This window comes from Bubalus kerabau, chromosome 3 (assembly GCF_029407905.1).
Source record: "Bubalus kerabau isolate K-KA32 ecotype Philippines breed swamp buffalo chromosome 3, PCC_UOA_SB_1v2, whole genome shotgun sequence".
Taxonomy (NCBI): domain Eukaryota; kingdom Metazoa; phylum Chordata; class Mammalia; order Artiodactyla; family Bovidae; genus Bubalus; species Bubalus kerabau.
Window position 1 is genome coordinate 161,380,804 of NC_073626.1, and position 16,121 is coordinate 161,396,924.

Here is a 16,121-nt window from a genome sequence, read left to right on the forward strand (position 1 = left end):
TGTGTAAAGAAGGCTGCCATTCCAGCTGTGGTCCCACCCTTACTATCCTCACTTCAGGAATGGTCACTGGAAGGAAAACAAGACAGAAGACTCTGCGGCAGCACTGCGGAGCTGTGCTCTCCTCACCCCAGCCACTGTTCTGGCCCCACCTCTCTCACATCCAAACCTGACCTGTCCTGCCTCAAGGAAAGTCACAGAGTGTTTGCATCAAAGTCACTTTATTGATCCAGGTTTTGATCATCCTGGAACTGCCCCTCTGGAAGGCAATGAGGAGGGCACTGGGGCAAAGAGGCTTCACATGAGGTCTCAGTCAGCGACAAGGTTGTGGCCCACAGTGGGGGGCGACTCAAAGAAGCCCTGAAACCAGAAACAGAAGATCGGAATCAGTACGTGGGGAGGTGGCCCCTCTCTCACCTACTCCTCCCCCAGATGCCTCTATAACAGTCTGATTTGAGTCAGCCCGCAGTGACTCAGCCCATCGATTGAGGGCCTGTCACCTTTACTCCCACACAGAATTCACAGAGCTCTTGTCCCATGGTTTTCCCTAGGGCTTGGCCTAGAGAAGAATGGCAGGGCCTTGTTTGCTTTCACAAAAGCTCTCCAACAACCTGTTCTTCAAGGTGGGTCTGTCACTCAGCTCTGGGTGTGTGGACCCAGCAAACAATCTGGGCTTTGGAAGCCCAGCTGCGATCCTATGAGTGGGAAGTGGTTTCCTAGGAGAGCATGAGGGGCTAGAAGCCCCCAGAGGTGCAGACTGCTTCTGGAGAGCCAGCTCCACAGCCAACACCCTTGTCTCCCCTAGACCAGGTTGATCAGCTCCTTCCAGGTCTCAGTGTTCACTCTCACTCTCCTTATAGTCCATCCCCGATATCACTGGAGTGGCCTCTTAATATCATACCACATTATAATATTCCCCTCCTCAGAATCTCCCAGTCAACTTGCCACCACACTTGGAATAAAATCCAAACTTTCACCAAGATCTATGAGCTGGTGTGTGGTCAACCCTGGACCTACTTCTCCAACCTAATCTTCTACCACTGACTTTCCCATCTGTTCCTCAGACATGCCATAGTATCCTTGTCTCCAGACATGTTCATTGTGTTGTCCTCTTCCTGGGAGGCCCTTCCTTCATATCTTCTGTTGGCTACCACCTTCTTGTAATTTAGGTCTTAGTCCAAAAAAAAAAAAAAAAAGACTTTTGTCAATGTGGAGAAGTCTGATGTCTGGGGTAGCCCCATGCCCACTGCAGTGTCTGAGCAGAAAGAAGGGCAGGAGCTGTGCAATGGAAAGGATTAAGAATCAAGAGACCTCGGTCCAGTCTTGGGTCTGCCAAGAACCTCCTTTGCAGCCCTGAGTAAGTCGCTGGACCAGCCTGGGCCTCAAAGTCTCAGATGTAAAGATAGATGGGAGGGCTAGATGGGTGTTTTCAACCTGGATTCTGAAGAGTTTAAGCCTCCTAAGGAGGTAACCCAGAGCCTTGCCCAGGTGACTTGCCCAGGGTACACAGTAGAGCAAAGTCAGGAATTGCTGAAGGCTTCTGGACTCTCTCCTGTTCATCCAAAGAAGCTTTGCTGTCACTTCCTGTATACAAGGGAGTGTGTGGAGAAAAGGAGGACCTTTTACTCAATATTGAAAACTCTGCAGTTTCCCATGTCTATTGTAAACTCAGTGCTGAAGCATGATTGTATGCGATGATCCTTAGGGATGCCCAGAACCTGCATCATGCCCCCAATCTCTTACATGGATGTTCACAAGTAGTCTGAGAAAGGCAGGAAAGTAAGGGTAACCTTCAATTGGGGGAGATCTTTTCTTCAGCTTCTCTGTTCACAACCCAATACCCACTCTGTCCTTCACACCTGCCTCCTTCCTTTAAACATGTCCTTGGCAATTCCAATCTCCCCTGAAAAAGCGAGAGCCCCTCACCTTGACTGGGTTAGCCACCTCACGTTTCAGAGCCTTTGAAACCACTTTGGAGGTAAAGCATTGATCCTTGTTCACCTTGACCATTGGGCTCTGTGAGGAGGGAAGCCAGGAGTCAAGAAGGAGGCTGAAAAGGGTGTCAGGGCCCCAGAGAAAAAGAGATAGGACTCAAAGTCAGGGCTTTAGAAGTCTTGAGAAGACACATGAGTCTCACCTTGGGGAACAGGAGTCGAAGTTTCTCCTCTTGCTTGCCCCTAGAAGAGATGAGGATGGCAAATGGGACCTAGGCTTGCCAGAACCCCTCTCGTCTGCCTTTGCAGGTCACTAAGGCTCATGGAATTTTCTCCTGCAGATCCCAGACAGGACCTCTGAATCATTCACAGAGTACTCCTGGCAGTTCTTTCCTGCAGTTTGAACACCCATTCCCTCCCTGCTCCATCCCTCCACTAGACAGCATGGGCTGACCATAGGCTTCACACACCTCACCCCCGGGGTTCTGGTGGGCAAGGCTGCTGGCCCACTCCTCACACATGGATCCTCAGGATGGAGTTTGCTGGTGTGACCCATCTTCTGGGTCATCACTTCCTGGGTCATGTCATCCTTCCAGAACAAATCTGCAGGGTGAAAGGATGTGGTGAATTAACACGTGGGATGCTCTGACTGGCCCACTCCAGGGACCAGGGTGAAGCAAACACTCCCCCTTTCCCTCAAAGTAAGACAAAGAATCACAATTTATGGAGAGAATTAAATGAGATGGCACATAAAAGTTGCTTAGCACAGTGCCTGGCATGTAATATATATTCGGCTAAGATTGGGACTGTACTTTTTTCATTAACTCATTTGATACTATTGTGAGGATTGAATGAGTTAGGGATGTGAAGAGTGCTGTGAAAACTCTAAGGCAGTGAGTGATCCCCAAACTTCAGGGTACATCAGAATCTTCTGCAAGGCTTGTTAAAGCACAGATTGCTGTTCTTCCCTTCTAGAGTTCCTGATTCCGGAGGTCTGAACTTCAGGGTACATCAGAATCTTCTGCAAGGCTTGTTAAAGCACAGATTGCTGTTCTTCCCTTCTAGAGTTCCTGATTCCGGAGGTCTGGGGTGAAGTTCATGAGTTAGCAGTTTGAAGAAGTTTCCTGGTGATGCTGATACTACTGGTCTGAGGATGCATGTTGAGAATGACTGCGCTAAGGCATTACACACATATTAGACATCAGTAATGATAGTAGTAATATGAATTCTGGCCAGATTTCCTATCTGACTCTTCCCTCATTCATGAAACTCTCCTCTAAGAAACGGTCAACCATCTGTCTTCAAAGGACTTCCCACTCCCTTCCTTCCTCTTTTGTATTTGTCATACAATTTATTATGCTTCCTACTCAGAGGCTTAAGTGTGTGTGTGTATGTATGTTTTCCTGGCTGAGAATTTAAGGATTCCTGGTTCTGGAAAAAATCTGCTAGTGCCTGGAGTTGGGGCTAGTCTCAAGGAATTAGATGCTGACTTTTTCCAGGGGCTTCTTCTAGAAGCCTGTGCTGGGCCCTTCCAGGGGTTTGAGGGCAAACAGCCTGCCCTTCCAGGTCCATCCCCATTCTGGTCTCTCCCCATTCTCCATGAAGTGAACATGACAGAGAGAGTCAAGTAGAGACATTAGGGGAAGAAAGCCTGTTCTCAGATCAAAAGCCCCTCACTATACCTCTGTATGTAACAAAGCCCCAGCCTTTCTTCTCTAGCTCTTACTCACCGTGGGGCATAATCTGCTGGAGTAAAACTTGCAAGTGCTTGAAGACGGGGGTGGTAAATCCTGGGAGGGGCCAGAGCTGCCCCACTCCCACTTGGCTCTGACCATCTGAGGGCAAAAAAGTGGTGTGAGAAAGGATCTTGACTAGAAGCCTTCCAAATTCCAGTTGAAATAAAGCAGCTTCCTTCCACTATCTCCCCTGGGTTCAATGGTCCCTGTCCCCCTCACCTGACCCCCTCTTCCTTTCAGGTCTTCCTTTTTATTCTTCCCTCCCCACTTCACCACCTTTCCTGTTTGTTAACCCCTGCTACCTCATTCACTTTTGGTAGCAACTTCCAGATAAGAGCCAAGCTTACAGGCAAAGAGCAGCCCATGAAGGGTGAGGTAAGCAGATACTCAAAAAGCCACACACATAATGGATAATCAGGTGAACAGATTGGGCATGGAAAGCAGGGGAATTGCATTTAGGAAAGGCTTTAAAGCCTGGAGGGGATTGAAGGGGACTTGAGTGTGGCTCAGTGGTAAAGAATCATTCCATCCTTGGGTCAGGAAGACCCCCTGGAGGAGGAAATGGCAACCCACTCCAGTATTCTTGCCTGCATAATTCCATGGACAGAGGAGCCTGGTGGGCTATAATCCATGGGGTCGCAAAGAGCTGGACACAACTGAGTATGTGAGTACACATGAGCACACACGCATGACGATTGGAGAGGAGTCCTGAAATCTTTAGAGGAAGAAAGTATTGGTATGCATAGGTTTTGAGTGTCTGGATCCTTGTCCTGAAGGCTAAAATTTGCCACTGGGCATATGGAAAGGCTAGGGGGATGGAGATAATCCCTAATGCTATACACTTTTCTCATTCCAAGTAGATGGGGTAGAGTTGGAGTCTGGTTTTTTTGTTTGCTTATTTCTTTGTTTTGTTTTGTTTTGTTTGGGGCGGGGGGGGGGGTGGTTGTTTGTTTCCGATGGTGGAATTACCATGAGTCATTATGGAAAGGAAATTCTCCTCCCTATTTAAATGGATTCTATTATTTCCCTGGCTTTGAGAAGGAGGAAAACGTCATACTGAGAAGGACTATAAGTTCTGGAAGGAGAGATCGTTCTGGGGCAGCGTTCCCAGAACTGGCAGGGTGACCCGGACACCCTCAGTCAAACCTACAGGGGCACCTGGCGCTGTCCGCGGTGCTGAGCGGTGGCCAAACCCTGGCATGGAGGAAGCTCCGAGCTGTAAAGAGAGCTAGGCATCCCTAAGAAGCTTCAGGGTTCTACCCTCTCCCCACCCCCACAGCCCGGGCCTCCTCCTACAGGTTTTCGTGAATTCTCTGCACTGGCTTCTAAATCCAAGAATCGGGCGAGCAGAGTTGGCGCCAGCCTAGGAGTTTGCGGCGTCTGCCCGAAGCTCCGGGTGCTGGAATCCTCGAGTCTGCGCAGTCGGTCTCTGGCTGCTCAAATGTAAGTCAGCCATGGTCTACTCGGATGGCGCAGTGAAGGGGGAGGAAGAAGATGGACCTTTTCTGCCTCATCTTCTTTTCCCCCAGCCTAGCCCTCCCATTCTTCCCGGAAACTGGATCGCAAACACCAGACTCCAGGGGCTTACAAAGAAGCCTTGGTTCATCTCTCGGCCCAGTCTTCTCCCAGGGCCCGGATACCCGGGGTCCCTGCTCCTACTGTCCAGAGATCCTGGCCCCTGACCTTCCCTGAGCCATAGGCATCTCTTCCCCCGCTCCTCGGCTTCTCTTGTGGCCGCACATGCCAGTTTTACTTCCCTGAGCCCCTGTGTTTTTCCGTCCTTCTTCCTAATCCCCAATCTTCCCCTGAGTCGGCTTCTCTTAGGTCCAGATCCCATACACCGAGCCCCATTCCAAGCCTGCGCGTCCTTCCGCGCACTTTTCTTTTCTTACTCCTCAAACACATTGTTTTCCTCCGAAGTTCCTAACCTTGAGGTCCCCAGACCCACTTCACCGCACTCTGGCCCTGCCCGCACCCCACCCCAGGTTTCCTCCTGACCGTGACCACTAACGTCGCTGGAGCCCCCCTGGTGGCTGTTCAGCAGCAGGAAGCAGACGAGCAGCCAGAGCCCCCGGAAGCCCCCGAGCCACAGCGGGCGCTGCATCCTCCCGGGCTTGCTGCGCTGGTTCCCCACCTAAGTCGAAGAGATGGCAGACAGCTGCCGGAGGGACTGCGCCGGACTGTCGATTCCCACCCGCTGGCTAGCCAGACTGAATCTGCACAACCCTCCCTTGGCAGCTGGGCCAATCGCTGGCGGGCCCTGCCCCTGCCTACGCCTACCCAGCCCCTACTTCTCCTACCGGCCCCACAGCCACCCAAACCTACTCCTAGGAGCCCACTCCTCTTTTAATAAAACAGATCCCAAGGACTACTGCCTCTATTCCCAGTCCCAAAGTTGGAGAGAGGGCTTGCATGTAAAATGCTGGTGCGAAATGCACCTGCCTCATAGATTTGTTGTTGCTGCAAATGGCATTATTTCATTCTTTCTTATGACTAATAGTCCACTGTATATATGTACCACCTCTTCTCTATCCATTCCTCTGTCAATGGACATTTAGGTTGCTTCCATGTCTTGGTTATTGTAAACAGTGCTGCAATGAACATTGGGATGCATGTATCATTTTGGATCATGTTTTCTTCCAGATATATGCCCAGGAATGGAACTGCAGGGTCATATGTTAGCTCTGGGCTTCCCAGTTGGTGCTAGTGGTAAAACAAAAACCAAAAAACAACTGCCTGCTAATGCAGTAGACTTGAGATGCAGTTTCAATCCCTGGGTTGGGAAGATCCTCTGGAGGAGAACACAGTAACCTACTCCGGTATTCTTGCCAGGAGAATCCCATGGACAGAAGAGCCTGGCAGGCTACAGTCCATAAGGTTGCAGAGTCGGACATGAATGAAGCTACTTAGCATGTGTGCACACATGATAGCTCTATTTTTAATATTTTAAGGAGCCTCCATACTGTCCTCCATAGTGGCTGTTCCAATTTACGTTCCCACCAACAGTGTAGGAGGCTTCTCCACACTCTCTCCAGCAGAGTTTCTGTATGATTAATATTTTTCTGAGTGTATGGAGTTAGAATTTCTTTGTGAGTAAGTTTTATTACAATTTTAATTTCTTTAGCTATTCAGATATTCTATTTCTTTTCACATCTCTTTTGGAAACTTGAATTTTTCAAAAAATTTATTCACAACATTTAAGCTATCACATTTGTTGCATAAAGATATTCATATTTATTTATTATCCTTTAAATAGCTGCAGGAATTTGAAGTGATTTCACTTTTTAAATTCCTGATTTTGATACTTTGTATTTTTCAGTCTTTTTACTCATCAGTGTAGCTAGAGATAAATATTATTGACCATTTTAAAGAACTGACTTTTGGTCTCATTGCTTTTTCTCTCTGGTTTGCCCGTTTTATTGATATCCATTCTTTATTATTATTTCCTTCTATTTTTTTGAGTTTCACTTATTGTTTCCTAACTTCTTGAGTTGGTAGCTTAGATCATTGATTTAAATGTTTTCTTCTTTGCAATAAGGGCATGTAGATCTATACATTTCCCTTTAAGCATTAGTTTTTCATGTTTTGACTATCAATGACTAATGTTTTCTAATTTTTCTTGTGACTCCTTGGACCCATGGATTATTTAGAAGGATGTTGCTATAGGGGATTTTTAAAGGCTTTTTGGCTATTTATTTATTTTTTTTTAATTTCAATGTGGCCTGAGAACATGCTTCATATGACTTAAAAATTTCAAAAACAGGCTGTCCTAGAACTGCCCCTATAGATAGCAAGGTGGCTGGGGTGGGGAGGACAGAAATGCTTCAGTTAGCTGCAAAGTTTTGCTTGGAGAAGGAAATAGTTCAAAGAAACCCTAAAATGGGAGGAAACACGGGATTCTCAATTTGTGTGTATATGTGCTATATCGCTCCCCCTCTAAAATATAAATTCCTCCTCTCCCAGTAAAGAACAGGCTCTAATAACAGTCCTGATTTGTGCAAGCCCTGAGGCACAGTGAGTCAGCACCTGCCCCACAAACTGGCCTCACCTTGGCTTCTGTGTTTGATCTTTTCTCCAGCCCCTTGATTTCCCCTTTGTTTTAGAGCCAGTCAAGGACCCTCACCTGGAGAACAGCAGATTGTTGTTTGCAGACTACACCATGGTAACCAGTTCTTATCACGGGGCTCAGTCAACTCAGTGCTGATATGTTACCCTAGCAACTGATCTGGGCAAAGGAAGCACAGTTGCCATGGTGACAGGAGTCAGAAGCTGTTCCCTTGGTGAGTGTGCGGGTCTGGATTCCCCCTGAGGCTCAAGCTCCTCTGGGTAGAGTTCATGGCTGGCTAGAGGTGCTTAGCCTTGTGCAGTTGCCCAGTCCAAGCCTCCAGAGCATCCCTTGAGCTGAAACAATACTTCCTAGCAGATCTATCTGTTCTACTCTTGCCCTCTCTCAGTACATTCTCCAACAGTGCTAAGATAGTCTTTTAAAATTTTTATATCATCATTCTATTCATTTCCTTAAAACCTCTGGTGATTTTCTTCTGCCCCTTGTGTAAGAACTAGTATTCTTTACTATGACATACAGGGACAGGAGAAAATGGGCGTCTTAGCTCAAGCAGAGAGAGAAAATTTGCCCTTCCTCCATCTTTTTCTTCTATTAAGATCCTCTATGAATTGAATGATGCCTACCTGCATGGGTGGTCTTCTTTACCTTTTCTCTTTTTTTTTTTTTTACTGTACAGGGTCTTCATTGCTGTGCTCAGGCTTCTCTTGTTTCAGGGCATGGGCTCTAGAGCATGCATGCTCAGCATGCTAGGACTCTCTAGTTGCCAGGCACAGGCTGAGTTGTCTCAGGGCATGTGGGATCTTAGTTCCCTGACCGGGAATTGAACTTCAATCCCCTGCATTGGCATTCTTTACTCAATCTACTGATTCAAATTCTAATCTCTTGCAGAGACACTTTCACAGGCACACTTAGAAATAACGTTTTCCTAGCTGTCTGGGCATCCCTTAGCCCAGTCAAATTGATATAGAAAATTAATCTTCACAGTGAGCAACTGGAGTGAACCTTGCTGGGGACCCCTGAGGATCTGTGCAGGACTTATTTCAGATCGACTCCCACCAAGGGAAGGATATACTGGAACATTTATCCACTAAATTAAGTCCTTAATTGGTTGAGGGGAGCCCCAGAAGGTGTTAATCCCCAAATATTTCAAGCCTGTCTTGAGCATAGGTAGGCAACTTCCCCAGGCATTCCAGAAAATCCACTAGATGAGAAGAGTCCCATGACTTGAGGTGGGAAGCTGTCAGCACATGCAGACACCCTCCACCTGCACCTACGTGTGAGCACAGAGATAGGCCAGGGGACAGGAAACAAAGCTTCTACAGGGTCAGCTACACAACTATTGTATGAATATGTTGTATCTATGACTCTTTTCCCTGACTAGCCTTCAACTGCCTTAAGGCAGGAACCATGCACTGCAGTGGCCAGGCACAGTGAATGTATGATGGGAAAAAGCAAAGTGGGTGATTAGGGTCAACCTAGTTAATAAGAACTAGATATAGATAAATAGGCTGAGGGTTATGTTTAGCTATGTCCTTAGATGCAAGGATAAGAGGAGAGGACATGGTTGGCAACATGTTTAAGCCCGTATTACAGAGAGACCCTTGGAGATCAAACCAGTCAATCCTAAAGGAAATCAACCCTGAATATTCACTGGAAGGACTGATGCTGAAGCTGAAGCTCCAATACTTTGGTCACCTGATGCAAACCCAACTCAGTGGAAAAGACCCTGATGCTGGGAAAAATTGAGGTCAAGAGAGAAGGGGGCAACAGAGGATGAGATGGTTGGATGGCATCATCGACTCAATGGGCATGAGTTTGAGCAAATTCTGGGAGACAGTGAAGGACAAGGAAGCCTGGAGTGCTGACCAAGCGACTGAACAACAGCAACAACAACCAGAGGAGTGTCTCTTAATTTCTCTGGGCTGTATAAGTGGTTGAGTTCTATGGTCTGAAATCCTAACCTCAAAGGTGATAGTATTTGAAAGTGGGGCCTTTGGGAGGTGATTAGGTCCTGAGGGTCAAGATCTCATGAATGCAATTAGTGCCCTTATAAAAGAGACCCTAGAAAGACAGCTTTGCCCTTCTCCTATGTGAGGTTATAGCAAGATGGAGCCCTCTATGAAGCAGGAGGCAGGCCCTTACCAGTCACCTGATCTGCCAGTGCCTTAAGCTTAGTCTTCACAGCCTTTAGAACTGTGAGAAATACATCTCCATTGTTTATAAGCCACCAAGTTTATGGTGTTTTGGCATAGAAGCCTGAACAGAGTAAAACAGTGGGCTTGATCCTTTCCAGTGTGCTCCCGTTTGTGAGGATCGAATGAACTGAGTATGAAAGTGCTTTGAGAAATGATAAAGCCTGAGGCATGGGACAGCTGGAGTTTGGTGGGGCTGATCTCCCTGCTCACAGGGGCAAACTGGTCATAGGTATCAACCTGTTGAATGTGCAAAGCCTTGGCTGTGTTATTCTCTGTGTGATTTCTTGGGGTCTAGGGGGAAGAGTTCCTTCCACGAAAGGAGGGGTGTGGGTGGGGATGGCGGCTGTTCCAGCTACTGTTCTACCTTGCCTTTTACCCACCTCAGAAATGGTCCGTGGGAGGAGGAAGCGATCTGAAACGAGGCCTTCAGTGCAAACAGGGGCTGTGCTCTGCATGTCTCATGCCCTGTGTTCGGATCCCACTTCCCTCACCTCAGAGACTCTGGTCAATTCTAAACCCCACTTCCTGCCTCCAGACAAACCTGTAGAAAGAGTTTGCTTGAAAATCGGCATGAATAATCCAAATTTGGGTCAGCCTGAAACTGCTTCTTGAAAGCACCAGGCAAAGTGTGGGGGTGGGAGTCTTCCCCTGAGGCTTTAATCAGCTGCAACGTTGTGACTCAGAGTAGGGAACAGCTCAAAGACATCCTAAAATGGGAAGAAACTAGGGATTTTCAATGAATGCCATGAGGCAGGTGTTGCCACTTCCTCCCTCGCCCACCTCGCCCCCCAGCAAATTCAGAACAAGTCTCAGTAGTAGTCTTGATCTGAATAAGCTCTAAGACTGGTGACTCAGGAACTGTCAGACTGCAGGCCCTTACCTTGTCCCCATCTCTAATCCCATTTCCTTCTGGGGATTTTCCATTAGACACAGGGCTGGTCAATTCCCTGAGCCCAGAGGAGATTGGCAGCTCCTTGTTTACCAACTTGATAGAACCATGGTGACCAGTATCCACCACGGGGTCAGTCACAGTACCACTGATGAGGTGCAGCAGCCAATCTAAGCTAAAGAGGCCCGGCTGCCATGTGACAGGAATGGAGATCAGTGTCTTTGAAAAGGGTGAGGGGCTGGCTGCCTCCGGATGGAGCCCAGCTAGGAGATGCCCAGCAATGCTGCCAAGGCACCAATAGATTCCACCTGGATAATTCACTAGCCCCAAACAGGTCTACTTGCCCCTACTCTTATCTGTTTCATAATCTATTTTCCATCAGCATCAATGTATCTTTAGAAAATGCTCGTATTTTCCCATGCCTTTCCTTTGAAATCCCCTAACGATTTCCCACTGCATTGTGAATAAAACCCAAATGCTGACTGTAGGTTATAAACCCTGAGTAGTCCTGGGCCTCATATCAAGCTGTTGCCCTAAGAGCCCCACCATCATCACAAACCTAAGGGCAACTGTACTTGCAGGTCTCCCTAGCTTAGGGACTCTTCCTCCAAATCTCTACTCTCTGCTGAAAGTGCTATTCTTCCAGTACACACAAGGGCTATTGCCTTGTGTCCTTGAAGTCAAAGTTTAAATAGTCACCTTCTCAGGCTGTCCTTAGTGTGAAGACACCTGAGGTGTGAAGCAGCCCAGCCTCTACTGAGGGGTCTTTCCGAGGAAGGATGCGGCAGCGCGGGGGAAGGCTGGGACTTGGGTTGGTCCAGCCCCATGCTTGACCACTAATTTTCTCAGCTATGAAGATGGATGGATGCCTGCTAGATGGGCAGGTATCTGGGCTCCAGAGAACTCAAGGGTCCCAGGGAGATGTCTGAAAGCCTTGCTCAGTGGACCTCCTCCACACCACAGAGAAGAGCAAGGGGGAGGCTGAATGCGAGGGGCTCTGGATACTTCTCTCCCATTTAAGGACAAAAACTTCTGGTATATTCACACAATGTTCATGGATGGAGGGGAGGATTAGGGTCATGTCATACTCAAGATTTTCTTCGAAAAGCAGAACCTGTGTGTATCTATATTTTTTAATTTAGGAAAGCTCTGAAGTAGATTTCTGCAGGCGCTTTAAGCTCTGTTCCTATGCTTGATCTTACAGAGCCCCGGGCTGTTGGAGGCCCCACAGCCCCAGCATCCCACGGTTGATGAAATCTGTGTGAAGGTGCGTGAGAGACCGAGAACACAGGGCGCCCTCTAGTGGGGAGGGGAAGAATCTCCCTTAGAATCCGGCCACCCTGGCAGGCATTTTTCATTGTTTCAGTTGCTCAGTCATGTCCGGCTCTTTGCGACCGTGTGGACTGCAGCACGCCAGGCTTCCCTGTCCTTCACCATCTACGCATTTTTCACACATTGTCTTTAATCCTCACAGCCACCTCCGTGAGGGTTGCCATTACTACCATCCCCATTACACAGCTGTGGAAGAAGGGACGTGAAGAGCTTAGACAATGGGTCCCAGGTCACGGCTGGCAGCGGCAGAACCAGGACTGGGTTGGCTGTCTGTACTGAAAGTGCTATTCTTTCCCATCCTCAGGCCTTCTCTTTCAGAAGGCTCTCCGTCAGGCTCAGTGGAGTCCTGTCTTTCCTTATCAACCAACATTCACCCCCTCCTGCCCCCTGCCTCCCTCTTTTAATGGGCTTTTGGTGGGCTCAACCTTCCTGACAAGGTTAGGCCCTCACCTGCAGTGAGGCCTTGGGTAGGGTTGGTCATCTCTTGGTTCAGGACCTCTATCTGAAACCGCTTCCGGGTTCATCTTGCTCCCAGTTCACCCTGGTCCCTGGGGTCTGAGGGGAGGGAAACTCGGAGTTAAGGGTGAAGATAAAATGGTCAAAGAGCTCGGAGGAAAAGACAGGAGGCTCAAATGAAGAATTTCAAAATCCCTGAGTGAACCTCACCATAGGGAACAGTAGCAAATGGGTGTCAGGCTTCCCCAACCTCTCCCTTTGCAAACATCACTAATGGCTCACAGAGTGGCCTCTGGCTGAACTCAGACAAACCTTCTCTTCATTCTGTTCACTGGATTTCTGACAGCTCCTACCTGCAGCCCTAACCCTCATCCCCTTCCCAGTGCTCTGTCTACCACGAGACACAATGGTTATCAGCAGTAGTAATTCAGACTCAAAGCAAAGCTCCCTTCTGAACCCTGCAACATGAAACTGCTTCCAGGAAGGGTCGTCCCCCACTCTCCACACCCATCTTTCATGTCTTCTATTCGCTATTCACTCAGAGCTGCCCAATCCCCAATTCTGAGTCCAGGATATGTGCATGGTGTGGGGGAGAGGTTCTGGCTGGGGACCCCATGGTTTCTGGCTGTGGAGCACTTGGACAGCACTGCAGACTGAGCTAGTCCCAAGGAGATGGATGCAGGCCTCTTCCAGGGACTTCTAGTTGCCTCTACCATGCTTCTGTGAGGAGTCCAAGGCTGCCCTGTGAAGGCTGGGAGAACACTACCTCTGTCTCTCCCAGGGTCTGGGCAGGTGAGGCTCCAGGGATGGGTATGATGAGAAAGCTAGGAAAGGAGCTTTTACTCTTAAGTTTGCAGTTCCCTCCAGTCGTCTAGAGCTAATAGGTCCAGCCTCCCTCCTCTAGCTCTTTCGGTCTCTCCTTCAGGCACCAGCTGCTGGGGCACACCTTGCCAGTATTAGATGGTCAGGTTGATGGCCTCTTGTTGGGGTCTGGCCAGCTGCACTTCCACCTGGCTCTGTCCCTCTAAGGGCACAAGAATGGCATCAGCAGAGACATTGGTCAAAAGCCTTCCCAAGGTCTGGGTTGCACAGGAGAAGCACGTTTTCCACTGTCACTCCCAGATCGCCTCCCCCTCCCCCCATCTGTGCTCTTCCTTCACATCCATCCTTTGTCTCTTCATCCTCGGGGTCTCACTCATGCTTGGCACAGACTTGCAGGTAAGAGCAGTCTTTGGACAAACTACCTGTAGACCTGTGGATGGACAGATGAGCAGAGCCCCAGATAGCTACAAAAACTGAATAGACAGACAAAACAAAAAACAAAAAAACAGGGTAGGGATAGGGAGAGAAATTCAGCTGCTTCCTGGGAGAAGAGAAGGAAACTGTTCTGGAATCCTTGGAAGAATAAAGACATAGAACTTGGTTTCATACAGGTAGGACTGGCAAGTCCAGGTTCTTTTCCTCAAAGCCACAGTACATCCAACCACACAATGTGTGGCATGAACTTTCTACTACACAGAGCCTCTTCAGTCCAGGTAGATGATGTGGGGTGAGAGAAGCCATTTTTTAAATTTCTTTCTATCCTGACTCTCTCTCCTTCTCTAGTTCACAAGCAGATCCTAACACTGATACAGAAAGGTGAAGACCTCAAAAAAAAGACAATCCAGTTTTAAAACAGGGAAAGAAGCTGAACAGACATCTCTCCAAATAAAATATTCAAATGGATAATATGCATGTGAAAAGATGCTAATATCATTAACCATCAGGGAACTGCAAATCACACCCATGATGACTTACCACTTCACACCCAAATGGGTGGCAAGAAACAAAAAGACAGATAGTAACAAGTGCCAGTGAGGATATGGAGAAATTGGAAGCTTTATACACTGCTGGTGGGAATGTAAAGGGGTGCAGCTGCTGTGGAAAACAGTCTGGTACTTCATCAAAAGATTAAACAGAGTTACTGTATAATCCAGCAATTCCCCTCCTAAGTACGCCCCCAAGAGAAATGAGAGAATTATGTCCACACAGAACCCTCTACATGAATGTTCACAGCAGCATTATTCATAGTAGCCCCAAAATGGAAACCTAAGTGTCCATCAAATGATGAATGGAGACAAATAAAATGTGGTATATCCACATAATGGAATATTATTCATTAATAAAAAGAAATGAAGTTCTGACACATGCTACAACATGGATGAACCTTGAAAATATTATGCTAAGTTTAAAAAAAAAAAAGCCAATCACAAAAGGTTGCATATTGTGGGATTCCATTTACATGAAATGTCCAGCATAAGCAAATCCAAAGAGACAGAAAGTCAGTTGGTAGTTGCGTAGGGCTGGAGGATGGGGGCTGAGAGAAGAGAATGGATAGTAACTGCTGAAAGTTAAGGGTTCCTTCAAGAAAAAGATGATGAAAATGTTACAAAATTGATTGTAGTGACGGTTGCACAACTCCATGAATATAGTAAAACTATTTAAATGGGTAGATTATATCTCCATAAAGTTATTATTTACAAGTCACCCTTAAATTTAGTTTAAGAAAATGGAAGCATTATAGCTTAAAACAAGTTTTCCCAAACTTCTTGGCTTTCTCTTTTAAGTTGATTCATGTTTTTTATCTAAGTAAAATGATTTTAAAAAGAAACTTTGCCACTGTAAATGGAAAACCAGTACCCATTGACATAGATTGAAAGTAATTACAAAAAAAAAGAATGAAAAATGAAAGAGAGGGAACTGTAAGGTGGCCACAGAAGGGGCTTGGGGAGGGGAGTTGGGCTTTTGAGGTGGAGGTCCCAGGGCTTACAGGTAAAGCAGGCAACCCAGGGCAGTCCCTGCTGTCCCCAGGACTGAAACCCTGGGCCAGGCGCGGCGGGGGTTGGCCTGGAGGTGGCTCTGAGTTGGGAACTAGATCCCACCTGTGGGAAGCAAAGAGTTCCCATGCAGCAACTAAGGATCCCACAGGCGGCAGTGAAGAAGGAACATCCCAGGTGCTGCAGCTAAGAGCTGGAGCAAAACAAGCAAATTAATTAATTTTTAAAAACCTGTTATTGAACTTGCATCTTAGCTGGCTGCTTGGAGTAGCTGACAACGTGCAGTGTGGTGCAAGAGCCTGGAATAGGGGCTGATATCTTGTAGGTTCTCGGTGAGTATACTTTTACTTCCTTAAAAGCTCTTAATAAGCCCCAGGGGAGCTTTCTAAAATTCAACTTGAAGCTCATCACTCCTGGGTTTAATATTCCTCCATGGCTCTCCATTACACTTGCCAATAAACACTAAACCGTGCAAGGCCGGCAGTATCTAGCCTTGCCTTCCTCTCCAGACAGTTCTTCTCTTCTCTCCTACTCTGTGTTCCAGCCTCAGCAGCCTCCTCTCCATTCTTTGAACACCTGAGCTCTTCTCAAAAGTGACCTCCCCATCCTCCATCCTCTTTGTTTCCGTGTAGAGCCCACCTTCTCAGAGAAGTCCTTGAATATTTCTTCTCCCTATAATCCATTGTTATTTCATTTCCTT

General features: G+C 47.5%; 1 protein-coding gene across 1 annotated transcript; it reads right to left on the reverse strand.

The window, feature by feature from the left end:
* Positions 1–221: 221 nt before the first annotated feature.
* On the reverse strand, positions 222–5,851 carry RESP18 (regulated endocrine specific protein 18). The gene is made up of 6 exons (XM_055574799.1): positions 5,666–5,851; positions 3,662–3,766; positions 2,402–2,534; positions 2,135–2,174; positions 1,924–2,013; positions 222–357 (listed from the first exon to the last, which is right to left on the reverse strand). The coding sequence occupies exons 1-6, from the start codon at positions 5,769–5,771 to the stop codon at positions 307–309; spliced, it is 525 nt and encodes a 174-aa protein (XP_055430774.1). The 5' UTR covers positions 5,772–5,851; the 3' UTR covers positions 222–306.
* Positions 5,852–16,121: the final 10,270 nt, after the last annotated feature.